This window comes from Homalodisca vitripennis, chromosome 7, assembly GCF_021130785.1.
Source record: "Homalodisca vitripennis isolate AUS2020 chromosome 7, UT_GWSS_2.1, whole genome shotgun sequence".
In the NCBI taxonomy this organism is placed as follows: Eukaryota; Metazoa; Arthropoda; class Insecta; order Hemiptera; family Cicadellidae; genus Homalodisca; species Homalodisca vitripennis.
In genome coordinates this window covers 14,609,435-14,628,011 of record NC_060213.1, presented here as the reverse complement: position 1 = coordinate 14,628,011, position 18,577 = coordinate 14,609,435, and the positions used below count along the sequence as shown (strand labels likewise).

The following is an 18,577-nucleotide window of genomic DNA, read 5'->3' as shown; positions in this document are numbered from 1 at the left end:
CACTGTGGTAAATGTCCGGAAAAATACTGTTTCCTTCAAGAAATGGACCTTTGAATGGCCTTGAGGGGAAGTCAAACTAATTATATGCACTCACAAATGAGCTGAAACGACAGTGTGCAGGTATTGCAGCTTTGGTAACCTCTTATCAGGTTATATTTTATATCGTTGGGTCAAAGTATCTTTAGGCTATTGTGTGTAACGTAATAGCATTGCATGACGTAACGTAAAACTAATTATCTGTGTTCTGAAAAGGCCAGATGAACCGGTTTATATCTTTAGAACCTTATTGAACTCACAAAGACAACTCAATAACCTTTTTACTTCAATATGTTATGCCCTTTGATATCAGGCTAATGAAATCATGAAAATTAAAGCAGCATACTTGGCTTAACCTAGAAGTAACTCTTTTCTGTTACCCATATTACACATGAAACAGTTGGGGCTGTTGCTTGACCCGAAAAACGTGGTTGTGAACTGCCGTCTTCTGTCCATTTTACATCAGAGAATTTGGAAAACTAACTTTCGGATATAGTGTGAGAGAAAGATTGCCCTTCACAAAACCTAATGTCAGTGATGACAATGCCTAGCTTGTCTGTTTCGTTTTGTATTTTTATAATTTTAAACTGATTCTTTCAATGTTAAAATAGTTCACTATACTATTTAACTTAGGTAAAAACAATCGTTGTTTCAACGAAATTTTCAAGCTTTCATGTAAAATATCATGGAATTCAATATAACATCATAAGTAAAAAGGTAGTCACTTAAATTATGTGAATGGTGCATGAGTTCGGACTGTGCAACGTGAAAGAGGAAAAACGTCATGAATTTTACGAACAAATGTAGAACTCACTACTATTAACTTGTGAATGTCGATAGGTACATTTAGAGTTCAGGCCATGCAAAGGAATGGAAATCGTTATATATATTTACGAAAGAATGGGCGATATGTGAATTCTAGACACATCTAGAGTTTAGGCCATGCAGAGAAATATAAAACGTTATATATTTTACGAAAGAATGGGCGATATGTGAATTCTAGACGCATCTAGAGTTTAGGCCATGCAGAGAAATATAAAACGTTATATATTTTACGAAAGAATGGGCGATATGTGAATTCTAGACGCATCTAGAGTTTAGGCCATGCAGAGAAATATAAAACGTTATATATTTTACGAAAGAATGGGCGATATGTGAATTCTAGACACATCTAGAGTTTAGGCCATGCAGAGAAATATAAAACGTTATATATTTTACGAAAGAATGGGCGATATGTGAATTCTAGACACATCTAGAGTTTAGGCCATGCAGAGAAATATAAAACGTTATATATTTTACGAAAGAATGGGCGATATAAATTCTAGACACATCTAGAGTTTAGGCCATGCAGGAGAAATGCAGAGAAATATAAAACATTATATATTTTACGAAAGAATGGGCGATATGTAAATTCTAGACACATCTAGAGTTTAGGCCATGCAGAGAAATGGAAAACATTATATATTTTACGAAAGAATGGGCGATATGTAAATTCTAGACACATCTAGAGTTTAGGCCATGCAGAGAAATGGAAAACATTATATATTTTACGAAAGAATGGGCGATATGTGAATTCTAGACACATCTAGAGTTTAGGCCATGCAGAGAAATGGAAAACATTATATATTTTACGAAAGAATGGGCGATATGTAAATTCTAGACACATCTAGAGTTTAGGCCATGCAGAGAAATGGAAAACGTTATATATTTTACGAAAGAATGGGCGATATGTGAATTCTAGAGTTTTGAAAAAAGAATACTCTGCATTTCACGAAATAATTGCCAACTTTTATACTATTTATTTGTACATTTGATACTCAACTAGAGTTCAACTATGTGACGAGGAAAAAATAACAATCTATGCATTTTACAAAAGATTCAACAACTCTGGTCTATTAATTTGTTATTAGGTATCCATTGAAGCAATGTAGAACATTTTTTGTGAGGAAACTCATATTGTACAGAAAATATTGATTTCCTAGCTATTTTTTTTTAACATTTTAACTTTATTTGTGAAACTATAAATTTTATTTCTTTTTGAATTCTAACTTTTTCTAACATTTAATTAATTGTCTTTTATTATACTGATCTTCAAAATAATACACTCGATAGGAATATATAATGATTATAAAATATCTTTCGGTAAAAATATAGAACAGAACAAATAAACTTTTCCCTTTAGTAATGAGAAGACTATGTAAAATCAAAGTGCATTCACTGTTAAAACAAATGAGAGAGCTTGTTGTTGTATCGTTTGTTCTCCTACAGGGCGGGTTGAAAGGAATGAGAGTCTCCTCTCCTCACTAGAGAGTCCGCCCTCCACTCTCTTGTATGTTTAGAAATTGATACCGCCTAATGAAGATTGTGTTGACTTCTTCCCAACAATATCCTAGTCCTGATATAAAAACTGCACTTTTTATAATCTCAACTAAAAACTGTTTTCCTCTACTCCTTGGTTAACATTTAATTGTTGATGCGATTCAAAATTTTGTTATGTGACAGGTAAACGAGCAATTTTCATTTAACTTTTAAATTGTTTTAAAACGTTTCTTAAAAACATGTTATGACCATTTTATATCCGTGCCCTGGAGACAGGTTTGCAGACAAAGAACACACAGCCTATTCAAGCTCATAAAAATTAAATTGTGTTCTAACCATACGGGGTAGAACATGCATCATCAAAGATCTTTGTAAAAATATGACTTCGTGCAAAGTTTAAAAAACAAAATTAGTTTTTTCGTGATACATCTACACTTTTCTTTAGTTAGTTATGTTTTAAAACGCCAGAGTGCGCTAAGGTAAATCTTGTCACCGACTTTTCACATCGAATTTTCATTTGATTGATTTTTCTTTTTACTCTACGAATAAAAATGTCACATGTTTCAAATCTCATATGAATGTACTACTTTGTTTAAATGTTTATTTATTTTGTTATTTCCTCGTTGCTACCATGGTTACCCATAACACCAATGTATACATATTTGCCCATCAAAATCCTAGTCAACACTATCATCGAACTCAGTGTGGTCTAAAAGAAATGTATTGGGAAAGATGTATACTTTTTCGATGTATTGGGTGAACATACAATCAGACTTTCAAAAGCGAGAGACAGAAATGAAGTTTTTTCAGACCCTCAAGTGATAGGCTTCACTAACTCTCAGCTAATCAACCTCACGAAATATTATACAACGCATGGATATGTAAGCTATGTATTCTCTAGTTCAATCAACAGAGTTTTTATTAAAAGTAAGATTCCATACCGTTGGGAATATATTACATTTATAACATTCTAATAATGGTACGTTAAACGTATAAAAGCTCACTAAGACTGCTGAAAATTTCTATTTCAATAACTTCTAAACAAAAATTTAAATTTAATAAATATAAATGCTGATTTGTCAATTATTTAATAATGTAATAATAATGTAATAATAAATAATGTAAATACGTAAAATAATTATAAACAATGAATATAAATCAGTTCCTACTTTGTGTTTAACTAGTATAGAAGAGTAAATATTTATATTTAATTTGTATAGTTACCTAACAATTATAGTTAATGGTGACGTGTGATTGTTATTATAACATATACGTTGCACAATAGATGCCAACATTTAAATATGGACAAACGTTTCTGCCTCTTTGTCAAACTTCAGTGGAAAGCGTCAACGGTTGTTCGCTGTCAGTTAAAATTGGATTGTTTCGTAAACATTATCATAATGTTTTCCTAATTCTAAAATACTCCTGGAAACTTTTTACTACATTACACTTAATTTTTAGAGCATTACATTACTATATAAAATCCTTCATTTTATGTCAACTAGACTTTGTTATTTGATAATCTACTCCTTATTACTGAATACAAAATCATTAAACAATTACCGTATAAAGACTTTGTTAAACAGATAAATAAGAATGTGTTCGAACAACCAAAAAAGGTCTGATACTGATAACATGTTCAGTTACAAAAATATTAAAAATTCGAAGAAAAGCCTTACAAAGTGTAGATCGACATTTTCAATCCGACTACATTCAAGTTTTTATCTCAGCGACACGAGCTTCACAAAGCTAATCAGGTCACTTGCGTCCGGATCTGGACCGGTTAGTGAATGGGGACTACAAATAGTCCTATTACTACTTTGAAATCTGTTATAATTTCGCTTTACTCTGTATAAGTAATATATGTGCAATTCAGCTTTGTTAGGAAGGTTGAGGGTTAAAAAAGCAGTATAGTTTTTTCTAACACATGTATTGTACGTATATGGAGTAAGCTAGCAGATTATTTTAGAACTGACCCATAATAGATATTTATACTTTGGAAGAAATGACACTCGTGACAAAATACTTAATGAAAATGTAGCCGAATGAAAATGAATACTACGTTTCGAGATATACAATTTGATTTTCTGTATCACTGAACGATGGCAAATGTCCGGAAACATCCTGTTTTCTTCTCAATCCTCCATTGTCAAAAGCAAACTTCAACAACGGAATGAACACTACATTTCCCAAAATGAAGGTTTTCATAATGTTACTTTCATTTTTTGGCATGCAGAAAATTTTGGATACGGTACCACTTAGAGAATAGAGTCAAAACTAAATCTAAGTACTTACGTTATTCCTAGAGTTGATGTCTACGTGTTCTTTGAGCACTTTTTTAACCGCGTCCGTGTCGTTCTTGATGACCGCCTCGTGCAGTAATAAGTCATTCTTCAACACTGCAACATACACCCGCCCGTGTTACTTGGGGTAGGAATACAAGGAGGTAGTTTGGTGTTATATTATACTCATCACTAGAGCGTTGAAGCGTAAGTCTACATCGGGTGAACCGACATACAGTAAGAGTTTAACAAGTAGTTTCAGTACTAACCATATGTTTGTTTTACAAAGCCATATTATTTTGTATACAATAATATCTGTAAAATGCTATTTAAGAATGCAATCTTCCTTTTTGATCATTTTTAAATATGGGGGAAAATATGGGAAATACATATAACCTAGTTATGGTAGAAAGGGTTCATTCAATTTTCAGTTTAGGCTCAGTTCACCTTCCTTTTATTGCAGCGTCTGGTGTCTGGAGTCATGTTCGTCTGAAGAGATCCAAAGAAAGTAGACGATGAAGTAGCTCAAGACGAAACATTTACACCGTTCGACATCAGAGACACATATAAATAGGTGAAAGTGGTAGTCTCATTGTCTCACCAGGTACACATCAGATTCCAGGAGTCAAGTCTGAGACAGCGTTAGATACCAGATGCTGCAATAAAAAGGAAGGTGAACTGGAGCTAAATTAAAAATTCAATGGAAAATACAATTAAAAAGTATGTCGTTTCCATAGTTTCACTTAAATAATATATCATTAAGTAATTAAGTAATTAAGATTGAGAAAAATTTGGCGCTGTTCCGTATTTAGCTAGGCTAACAAAATACTTAATGTTTGCATATCTTAAAACGATTTGGCACACCCCTGTAAATACGTTAGAAAACAGTTAACATTTTGGAGTCAAAATTTTCATTTCAAATAGATATGTATGTAAACTGATATTTTACACAACACATATTTACATTTGAAATTTGCCAAAAACCACCCTTTCTCCACATTAGGCGCTTTTGTGGCATTTAAAAAGTTAAAAATACTCACTGGAGTCTGTACGTTACAAACTAGGGAGAAATGAGAAAGATACAAAAATTAAATTTAGATAGTACGACAGTTATACGTACTGCCTCACCCTGTATATACTGAATCAAAGTGTTCTTACTAATTCCATTTGTTGAGTCCTCTTGAAATTTGTAGTCAATTTGTTTCATTAAGTAATTATATGCCAGACTGGCAGAGGACTTTGGACTACCTCCAAATGAACCGTCTTTTCATCGGTGTCAAGTACACACATCTCGTGCAGGACCGCAAGTAGTAAATACTCTTCAAAATGTATCTTGTTCGAAGGCTGAAAGTACACCACTCAGTTTGTTACTCAGCCGGGCCTGGCTACAACACGTTCAACCACGTGGAGCCACTGGTAATAACGTCATTCATTTTTAGGTTTTTTTAAGTTAATTTAATTTCTATAAACGTTATACTTTGACGTCAAACTCGTCAAACAGCTTTTTAAAACAGGATTTAGAGTCTAGATATATACTGATTATGTAACAAATAATTTTCATTATTTTTTATGTTTCTTTGTCGCCCACAAAGTTATTTTTACAATCCATGTCCGTGCCATCACCACGCAAACAAATCCATGGCACAATAAGCACTAGAAATAATCGATACATTTTAGCCAGGCGTGTGACATGCTCCAAAACACGCGGTAGCTGTCTGCACAGTGTGACTACAGGAACATCACCAGGCAGCAGACACTCATGACAGAGGACCAAGAAAGTGCTGACATCTAGTAGAAAACGCCAGAACTAATGCACGACACACCCAGGTGTCAAAGAGATGCTTCTTGTGCAGCATTACGGCAGACAACAGAACAAAACAGGAACTACATAACGAGACGTAATATTACGTCAACAGCACACTTTGAACGTAATATTACGTTAACAGCACACATTGAACGTAATATACGTCAACAGCACACTTTGAAAGTAATATTACGTCAACAGCACACATTGAACGTAATATTACGTCAAAAGCACACATTGAACGTTATATTACGTCGACAGCACACATTGAACGTTATATTACGTCGACAGCACACTTTGAACGTAATATTACGTCAAAAGCACACTTTGAACGTAATATTACGTCAAAAGCACACTTTGAACGTAATATTACGTCAAAAGCACACATTGAACGTAATATTACGTCAACAGCACACATTGAACGTAATATTACGTCAACAGCACACATTGAACGTAATATTACGTCAAAACGTGAAGGGAGAATAGTTGTTCGATTCATTGAACTACTACACATAGAGAGAGACTATGCAATAAATTTATAGTTAAATTATAAAAAATGCGATAAACATTATGTAATTTTGAATTCAAAGACCTGCGCTTGAATAATTGCCAAACACAAGTTGAAAATGTAACAGTGACAGAGTGGTCACAAGGTACGGTACCATATCTACACAGGCCCAGCTTGCCATTGTGTACAATGTTTCTCGCTGATTACGTAGATCCGACAGTAGTACACGTGCTGTCTGTATGTATTGGCTGTATTGGATAGTCGGCACTAAGTGGTGTAGGCTGTCCAATACAGCCAATACGTGTGATTGCTGACCAGCCTCGAGCGTGTTTTACTTGATTACTCGAACATCTATAGTCACTCTCAATACGGGTAAACATTAGAGAATCATAAATATATACTGATTATTTCTAGTAAACTTGGAGGGTTAAGGGGGTCAAAGATCACATATACTCTGATAAAAACATCCCCCTAGAACAAAGCCATTAAAATATTTATATATCCTCTGTTAAATTTTTTTTAGAAAATTCTTCAGACGCATTTAAAAAAATAAAAATAAAATAACTTTTAATCTGGCTGTACGGCATTCCCAGTCAACTAACCAGAACTAATCTTTATAGTATATCTGTGGTCACTAATTAGCTTTTATAAAGTATTTTCAGAGATATAGACATACCCACATCAATATATATATATATATATATATATATATATATATATATATATAGTATTATATATATATATAGATGTGGGTATGTCTATATCTCTGAAAATAATTTATAAAAGCTAATATATATATATATAGAACAAAGAAGAAACTCACAAGAGGGAAGAACAAATATAAGGCAATATGCAAAAGGTGGATAACCGTAGATTACAATAAGGAGGAATAAAAGAAATATATAAAACATAATATCGCAAAAAAAATGTAAAACGTAACTGCAATATATAAAATTCCAAATTTAAACATAAAAGATTATTCCTAACTTATTTTGTGGTTACATAATCCGATTTCACACGGAGAGTTTTAATTAACATATCAAATAACAACAACAAACTTTTAGTTTCTCTCTTCCCTTTATTTATACTAAAAGTCCCTTTTAATCAAGTAAAATGCACAGAAAGTAAATTGACCTCCATCTTCGTTAGACAATTCTTCACCCTTATGCATCGTTATTAGCCTACTCACAACTACCTATTAGATGTTGGCAAGAACAACAATGCACATTTTGAAAGTACATCACAATGCTGTTGTTTGACACAATAAACAGCAGAGTAAGTATTTACTAAACTAGCTGTGTGAATGTTGAGATTAGCTCCAGTTCACGTTTCTCTTAGTGCAGCGTCTAAAATCTGGATAAAACTTGATTCCTGCAATCTGGAGTCATGTTTGTTCAAGAAAATCCAAAGAAGGTTGGCGACGAAGAACCTCAAATGAAACTCTTTACATTGTTTCGACATCGGAGACATCCTGAATACAAAATATACTGTACTCTAAGTTAAGTGATATTATTCTCAATGTCTTAACAGAAGCACAATTGAGTGCACTACAATGTTTTATATAGGGTCTTCCATCACGGTGGAGCAACTAAGTTTTCTACACAATACGCAGCTATAGGGTTGGTTCATTCATTCGGTCGCCGAATTGGATCTCTTCAGACGTACATGACTCGGAGTCAATTCTGTGCCAGCGTCAGACTCCAGTCGCTGCACTAACAGAAAAGTAAACTGGAGTCGAACTCAACATTCACAGTAAAAAGTAATTTTTTATAAACTAGCTACCAACTGCGGGTTCACGCACATTATTAGCAGTAGAACGGGAGCGTCATAGGCATAGATTTGTTTTAGGTTACCAATACCATATTTTGATAGAAACGTGATAGTCATTAGAATATTATATATATATATATGCAACGTTTTCAATTTCAATAGGTTATTTAACTTCAGGTTGGTAGGCCTGATCCTACAAGAAATAATGTACAGTTTCATTGCTCTCAATATTGTATAAATAAAAACGATTCGCCTAATGTGTTGCTAAGTGCTAATCTTGAAACTGCTGGCCCCATGCGGCTATTTTTTTAATATCCGTTTAAGCCTGAGAAATGTTTTGATGAAGAGAAAAGTTTTAAAAGCTTTCCGAAATAATTTAGAGTACAACAAAGTAGTAATAATATTTGCGAAATGTAATTCAAATTTAACTGACAAAAAACAGCGGTTGACACTTTCAGCTGATATTCCCCGAAGAGGCTGAAAATTTGTTTACATTTAATTTTAGAAAATAATCTTAAATTAGCAGTGTATAATTTTATACGGTAATCAAATACGTTTGTATCTCCTCAGGCTACTATCTCTGAATGTTGTATTTTTTCAATTTACGATACCTGTGCAAAAAGTGTTCCAAGAAAACAATGGCACCTATGGATAAAAATTTGGGATGACTTTGATATTTTTGTTTGAAATTTGTTTTTGACAATGGAAAGATTGTGAAGGAAACAGGATTTTTTTATACATTTGCCATCGTTCAGCGATTCAAAAAATAACCTATAAATAAGTAACACTACGTTTCGAGATCTGAAATTTGATCACGTGTTAGAGGAAATAGCTAACGTAACACACAATTATAATCTATGTTAACATTATTAAATGATACCAAGTCCTAGGTGGTTGGTCGGCTAATGCAGCCCTACTGAGATCTGTATTCTGTAGTTCAGTTTCAATAATAATTAGTGTTGTATTTTGTAACGAAATTAAAACATGGAATAATTATTTAGATGAGTCTTGTATTAAACACAGTACGTTTTTTTTTTTAAAACTAGAAAAACTTGTTTTAGTTACATTCGTTTTATAATGTAATGGTTTTAGTAAGTGGATGGAGTGGCGGAAATTGAAAATAAATTAATTTTTGAAAATTACTTTTCTGAAAAGGCTTTTTCATCCTCCCGGTAGACAAAAAGTAAAAATTGTCTCCTGATTGAGGATTCTATGCGTTCAGGAAAATTTCATGATTAGACATGCACCATCATAGAACACATTATTGCCTATGTAGAGAAAGTTTAATGCACAATTTAAAGTCTGCAGATGAAATCTTTAAGTCCTTAAGTTAGGTTCAAATAATCAAACTCTCCAGTAAGTTAGGGGGTTACTACAACACAAGAGTGCGCTGAAATCAAATCCTGTCACTAATTTATAATATTTACTTGCCACTCCATTATTTTTTTAGACCTCATAAATAAAAATGTCACATGTTGAAACCTAATATGATTGCACTCAGTTTGTTAACAAAGTTCATTTCCAGCTATTTTCTTGTTGCCATCATAATTAACCTTAGGGCCAATGTAAAAATATTTGCTAACGCTAACAAATCCTATGGGGGGAAATGCACTATAATCAGACTCGGTGTTACTTCTACAGAAATGGAGCTTCATGCAACATTTGAAATCTACATGTAAATTTGCTTTCGAGAAATTAAAGATTTCCAGCCTCTCGAGTGGTAGAATTATATTTAGGCATTGATAGAATATTTTATTTAGTACTCAACGAAAACCTCTGGTAAGAATTTGTTCCCAAATTAGCTCTAAATAAATATAGAGCTGTTTTTATTATCTGACCAGAGCTGTTATCTATATATAACTCATTGTGCGTTACTGGAAATAAAAAGAACGTGTTGCTGTTGCAAGTTAATAAACGTGAGACAGGCTGCTCTCTATGAAAATGAGGGAGGAGGGGTGGTTAATTCGGAGGAAAACGAACATACTGCTTGGAAAATAACTAAACCTCTTCAACACTTTCAATAGAAATAGAACAATAAGAAGACTTCTAACTATATAATCTGCTTCACGGTGGAAGTTATAAAAATAGAATAGGAAGTCTTGTTAAGAAATCATAACTCTCAAAGTTCCTCAGACAACTACCAAAGTTAGCGAGTTAACACGGAGAGACGAAGTTGGCCTGGAGCTTGCGTCTAACAGCATCTCTTAGTCCAAATACTGAAGTTTTAATTGGCTTTGTATCAGGCTCGTGCTAATTATTAACCGGTTTGGAGCAAATATCCAAACATTTATCTAAATGATGTTCAGATTATAATACATTGGTACTCTGACATGAATGATACATGAGTACAAAAGATATCTTAGACCAGTTAGGTGCAGTTAGGACTGTATGGCGTTGAGTTTAACTCCATTTCAAATTCCTTTTAGTGCAGTGTCTGGAGTCCGACAGTTTCAGAAACGACTCCTGGAATCTGGAATCACGTACGTCTGAAAATTCCAAAAAAGTCTGCGACGAAAAAACTCAAAATAAAAATTTTTTTCATTGTTTAGATAGGTACCTCCCTTGCAAAGTATAATGTTTTTGACAATATCTTTATCAAGCATGGTGAAGCAGCCGAGTTTACTACACATAATGAATCTAAATTTCCACTTTAGTTAGGTTATGTGTATTTTGTGCTTTCTTATAAGCAATTGCAAACTTTATCCCATGCATAAATTTGGCCTTTTCTCTTTCCCGTCGTACTAAATGCCTTCTTTATAATCATGCTTTTATAAAATGTAAGTTTATATTAATTTAAGAACCAATCCAGCTTCTTTTCTCTCTTGTGTTGATCGAAGTAATCATGACGATTATTCTACAGTACAAATTTATGTTTTTTTTTCAATGTCATTAAAATTGTGTTAATTATTATTGATGATAGTAGTTTTATTCCGTGAATTGATCAATATAATAAAGCAGTCAGTTGAACAAAAAGTACAAAAATAGACGATTTATGTGAATTTGAGTACCACTTTTAGGTATCACACATTGTGTACGAACACGGTCACAGAATAGGACTGTAGTCAATTTATATATCAAAGAAGCTCGCTTTAGCATCGTAGTAGTCTAATGGTACCACATTTACATATTACACATTGTGTATTTTAAACTACAGTATGTGTAGATGTGTACATCATTCGAGTAAACGTCATGACCGGATGGAGATAAATTGAACGAAAACACGCAGAATAGGACTGTTGTCAATTTGCATACCAAAAAAGATCGCTTTAGCATCGTAGTTATCTAATGGTGCCACATTTACATATTACACATTGTGTATTTTAAACTTCAGTATGTGTATCTAGATGTGTACATCATTCGAGTAAACGTCATGACCGGATGGAGATAAATTGAACGAAAACGGTCGCAGAGTAGGACTGTTGTCAATTTGCATACCAAAGAAGATCGCTTTAGCATCGTAGTTATCTAATGGTGCCACATTTACCTATTACACATTGTGTATTTTAAACTTCAGTATGTGTATCTAGATGTGTACATCATTCGAAAACGTCATGACCGGATGGAGATAAATTGAACGAACACGGTCGCAGAATAGGACTGTTGTCAATTTGCATACCAAAGAAGATCGCTTTAGCATCGTAGTTATCTAATGGTTCCACATTTACATATTACACATTGTGTATTTTAAACTTCAGTATGTGTATCTAGATGTGTACATCATTCGAAAACGTCATGACCGGATGGAGATAAATTGAACGAAAACGGTCGCAGAATAGGACTGTTGTCAATTTGCATACCAAAGAAGATCGCTTTAGCATCGTAGTTATCTAATGGTGCCACATTTACCTATTACACATTGTGTATTTTAAACTTCAGTATGTGTATCTAGATGTGTACATCATTCGAAAACGTCATGACCGGATGGAGATAAATTGAATGAACACGGTCACAGAATAGGACTGTTGTCAATTTGCATTCCAAAGAAGATCGCTTTAGCATCGTAGTTATCTAATGGTTCCACATTTACATATTACACATTGTGTATTTTAAACTTCAGTATGTGTAGATGTGTACATCATTCGAGTAAACGTCATGACCGGATGGAGATAAATTGAACGAACACGGTCACAGAATAGGACTGTTGTCAATTTGCATACCAAAGAAGATCGCTTTAGCATCGTAGTTATCTAATGGTTCCACATTTACATATTACACATTGTGTATTTTAAACTTCAGTATGTGTAGATGTGTACATCATTCGAGTAAACGTCATGACCGGATGGAGATAAATTGAACGAAAACGGTCGCAGAATAGGACTGTTGTCAATTTGCATACCAAAGAAGATCGCTTTAGCATCGTAGTTATCTAATGGTGCCACATTTACATATTACACATTGTGTATTTTAAACTTCAGTATGTGTATCTAGATGTGTACATCATTCGAGTAAACGTCATGACCGGATGGAGATAAATTGAACGAAAAAAAACACGAGGACTGTTGTCAATTTGCATACCAAAGAAGATCGCTTTAGCATCGTAGTTATCTAATGGTTCCACATTTACATATTACACATTGTGTATTTTAAACTTCAGTATGTGTATCTAGATGTGTACATCATTCGAGTAAACGTCATGACCGGATGGAGATAAATTGAACGAACACGGTCGCAGAATAGGACTGTTGTCAATTTGCATACCAAAGAAGATCGCTTTAGCATCGTAGTTATCTAATGGTGCCACATTTACCTATTACACATTGTGTATTTTAAACTTCAGTATGTGTATCTAGATGTGTACATCATTCGAAAACGTCATGACCGGATGGAGATAAATTGAACGACACGGTCGCAGAATAGGACTGTTGTCAATTTGCATACCAAAGAAGATCGCTTTAGCATCGTAGTTATCTAATGGTTCCACATTTACATATTACACATTGTGTATTTTAAACTTCAGTATGTGTAGATGTGTACATCATTCGAGTAAACGTCATGACCGGATGGAGATAAATTGAATGAACACGGTCGCAGAATAGGACTGTTGTCAATTTGCATACCAAAGAAGATCGCTTTAGCATCGTAGTTATCTAATGGTGCCACATTTACATATTCCACATTGTGTATTTTAAACTTCAGTATGTGTAGATGTGTACATCATTCGAGTAAACGTCATGACCGGATGGAGATAAATTGAACGAACACGGTTACAGAATAGGACTGTTGTCAATTTGCATACCAAAGAAGATCGCTTTAGCATCGTAGTTATCTAATGGTGCCACATTTACATATTACACATTGTGTATTTTAAACTTCAGTATGTGTAGATGTGTACATCATTCGAGTAAACGTCATGACCGGATGGAGATAAATTGAACGAACACGGTCGCAGAATAGGACTGTTGTCAATTTGCATACCAAAGAAGATCGCTTTAGCATCGTAGTTATCTAATGTTGCCACATTTACATATTACACATTGTGTATTTTAAACTTCAGTATGTGTATCTAGATGTGTACATCATTCGAAAACGTCATGACCGGATGGAGATAAATTGAATGAACACGGTTACAGAATAGGACTGTTGTCAATTTGCATACCAAAGAAGATCGCTTTAGCATCGTAGTTATCTAATGTTGCCACATTTACATATTACACATTGTGTATTTTAAACTTCAGTATGTGTATCTAGATGTGTACATCATTCGAAAACGTCATGACCGGATGGAGATAAATTGAACGAACACGGTCACAGAATAGGACTGTTGTCAATTTGCATACCAAAGAAGATTGCTTTAGCATCGTAGTTATCTAATGTTGCCACATTTACATATTACACATTGTGCATTTTAAACTTCAGTATGTGTAGATGTGTACATCATTCGAGTATACATCATGACCGGATGGAGATAAATTGAACGAACACGGTTACAGAATAGGACTGTTGTCAATTTGCATACCAAAGAAGATCGCTTTAGCATCGTAGTTATCTAATGGTAACACATTTACATATTACACATTGTGTAACTACTGTATGTGTTGTTGTATACATTATTTTTAATTAAACACATTTCCAGGAACAGTGCAAAAACATTAGCGGGCGAAGAGGTCAAATGTTTTATAATTATTTTGATAATGACGATCTAACAAACTCTTTGATGTTTGTTTTTGAAGATAATTGTGAAGTTATCTGGATTTTTTGGAAATTTCCATCGCTCAGTGTTGTGATTCCTAAATTATGCGTATCACAATGCACTGGTAGAATTTGTTTACTTTAAACTATATTGTTATTATGTTTCTATTTGAAGAAGACTACTACAGACACCTTCCCGTCTACTGTACTAACATAACTACATTGTTTTATATATTGAAAGAATAATTAATATATAATTCACATTATTATTTATTTAGCGTGTCATTTCAAGAGTAATATATATCAGAGATTAAGAGCCGTTAATTTCAACAGATAATAGACAGTTAATACTCATCTAGAACATCGAGCGGCTGCCGTGTCAGTTTCAGTGCGGCCTTACTTCCGCTACCTGTTGATCCAATTTCCGGTATCGAGTTTATTTCCTTCTAGTCTGCTAATACTTGTATACCTCATTGTCAAGTCAAATTTGCTATCAAAAGATCAAGTGGAAATACGTAAATTTCACGAATCTTAGTTAGGATGATAGCAAGGTTTTATGCAAAATTTCTAATCTATATCTCATTTAATTTTCGAGATGACCTGTGGGCAGATACTCAGACAATCATACTGAATAGAAACTACACAAATTACGTTTAGGTGTAATATAAGTCATAACTTACTATTTGAATTTTTTAGGTTTTATGGCTTTGAAATATTCGAAATTTGAACTATTTAAAAATTGGAAATTGGCTGAAAGGTAAAACAACTGTAAAATATTTTTCTAGAAAATACTTATTTGGTAACCTTGGATAAAATTTTGATTTCTTAAAATTTTTAACGAGGTAACAATAAGTATAGTTTTGAAACCGTACAACTTTTACATTTTGGACTACTCACTCTATATAAAAGAAGCAAAATAAATTAAAAATTTTGTTTAAAAATGATCTGTGAATATAGACTTTGAAATGTAGTATGGCTCAAGCTACCTTTCATTATACAACATTTTACAAAATTACATTAACCCTCCCAAAAGTGCGTTTTTGGGGACATTAATAGTCATATTTAATCAGGTGCATGCGGAGACAGGCATATATAGTAATATAAATATTTGCAGAATTTATATGAACTATTTATTAAATTTAATGTGAATAGTTATCAAAGGTTTATGTAAATTTTTTACCTGTTATCAAAATAAACCTTCGTTAACATTGGTAAATCTTAAATTATTATTAACTTTGAAATTATTGTAAATGTTATTTTGAAGGCAGTGACAAAAAATCATACTTTTTTATCATATAACGATGTATTTGATGAATTTTCACTTTATAGTTGATTAATTTTTTATTGCTAAAACTAATAATCATTCTTTGCGTTAAAGAGTTCCCTATTTATTCTTTTAAAATCTTAATACTTCAAGCCAGTAGATGAATCGTAACACAGAGAAAGCCGATAGAAAAAATAATTTTTAAACCTTTATAATAATAAACACAAATTTCTTAGTGGAATAGTTAGTTAAAAATATGGCATGTACTTAAATACAGGTAATTTACATGATTGCATGTGAATTAAAATGAATTAAAATCCATGTTAATGCATGGTTTATGCACATCTAGTAAACAATCCAATTTGTTTTATTTTGGGCTGTTTACGATGGGTTTTTTTCATTCAAATCCTTACTATTCCTCATGGAGAGATTACATATTTTCTGTTGTCTTCAGGACAACCAAAAAACTATAATCCTAAAAAGGTTGTTTGCCCGACATATATATATATATATATATATATATATTATATATATATATATATATATATATATATATATATATATATATACACACACAGGGTGTACATAAAGTCCTGCACAGGTATAATATTTTCTGAACGATAACAGATAAATCAACAAGATTTGGTACATCAACACTACACCTAAAAGTCTACTTTTTTAAGGAACTATCAGTTTTCTGTAATATCATAGGGACGTCCCGCAAGGAGTCAGAAGGAGATCTTAAATAGGAGCATAGGTCAATATGCACATCATTTTAAAGGGCTTATCTAGCAGAGTTTAATGCCGCAAACCGCACTCAAAAAAATTGATCCAGTACAAAATGGCGGCTGTTCAAAGGTTTTATTTAAAAAAGATGTTTACTTACCAAATTTGTTCAGAGTAAATGTTCGAATTGTTCACCTCCGGTTATTTGACAGTTGGAAAGACGCACATAAAAACTATTAACAGAATATTGCAGGGCAACTTGAGGAATCGTCTGACATTCTTGAAGTATTCTTTGTCTCAGTTCATTTAAATTTTGAGGCTTTGTTTTGTAGACGTTGTCCTTAATGTAACCCCAAACAAATATAGTCTAATGGGGTGAAATAGCATATCTGATGAACGCGCTGGTCATTCTACAGTCCCCCGCCTTCCGATCCACCGTTGCCAAAAAACAGTGTTTAAATAGGCTCATACGTCTATGCCGTAGTGTGGGGGTGCTCCGTCCTGTTGAAATCAGATATTCTGGAAATGTTCTCCAAACATGTTTCGAAGTGCTGGTGTATTTTCATTTTCCAGCAAACGTTGGTATGATATTGCATTTAAATTTCCTTCAATAAAGAAAGGACCTACCAACTGGGTACCTATCACACCAAGCCAGACATTCACCTTTAGTGGATACGGCGTATGTGCCTCCAACATCAAAGGAGGATTTTCGCTACTCCAGTAACGGTAATTGTGCCTGTTTACGCTTCCATTCAGCATAAATTAACACTCGTCTGAAAACACAATATTGTTTACATCAATTTCGTTGCGATCTATTTCGGCCATCATAGTTTCACAAAATTCTCTACGTCGATCGAAATCATCTTCTTTGAGTTCGTGCACCAAATGAACTTTATAAGGCTTAAAATTAGACCCTTTCAGAATTTTTTTTAACATACGTAACAGAGATTTCATGAGTTTGTGCTGCTGAGCGTAGGGACTCTTGCGGGTTCTCAATAAATGATTGCAATACATCTATCTGTGTTTGTCTTCGGTTGTCAAAGTAGCGGGCCTTCCTGACCTATGACGATCGAAAAAACACTTCCTGTTTCCAAAAAGCGTTGAACAGTTCCCCGTACAGTTGTTCTAGAAATTGGCTGCCTCTCGTGAAAGTAGTCATTAAATAAATGGCATGCTTCCTCGTGTGATCGTCTGTTGTTTCCCCAACCAACCATCATAAGAAGTGTTATACGTTCACGTTCGTCAAGCGACATAGTGTAGTTGAATAACTACAAGCAATACGACAAACTCTTTTGTACTAAAGTGCACTGATAGTAAGGTTGGACAGCACTACTAAAACAAGAAAACTAGAATAGCCTACTATGAATAGACTGGCTAATAGGAAAGTCCAAACTGCGACCCAGACATAAGAGCTTTCTAATTGTTACTGTTATCAGGTTTTCCCCGTTATCAATATATTAGGCCCAAATTTGTAACCCTTGAGGATAACTAACTAACGTCATAATTCACTTCTGTACAACTGACAAGCATAATGTAGTATTTAGCTGCAGTATTCGTTTGGTTGCAGTTTTGCTTTACTGGGGTTATGGCTACTAATAAAATGTAACGAAGTAAAACCTTTGAACAGCCGCCATTTTGTACTGGATCAATTTTTTTGAGTGCGGTTTGCGGCATTAAACTCTGCTAGATAAGCCCTTTAAAAGGATGTGCATATTGAAGATACTTTCTATGCTCCTATT

At 33.6% G+C, this 18,577-nt stretch overlaps 1 protein-coding gene across 1 annotated transcript in view; it reads right to left on the bottom strand.

Moving 5' to 3' along the window:
- LOC124366925 (ankyrin repeat and death domain-containing protein 1A-like) overlaps positions 1–18,577 on the bottom strand; it is a 140,649-nt gene that overhangs the window by 109,789 nt on the left and 12,283 nt on the right. The window contains exon 2 of the mRNA XM_046823532.1: positions 4,651–4,754. Coding sequence (XP_046679488.1) covers positions 4,651–4,754 — 104 coding nt within the window. The remainder of the gene's footprint in view (positions 1–4,650; positions 4,755–18,577) is intronic.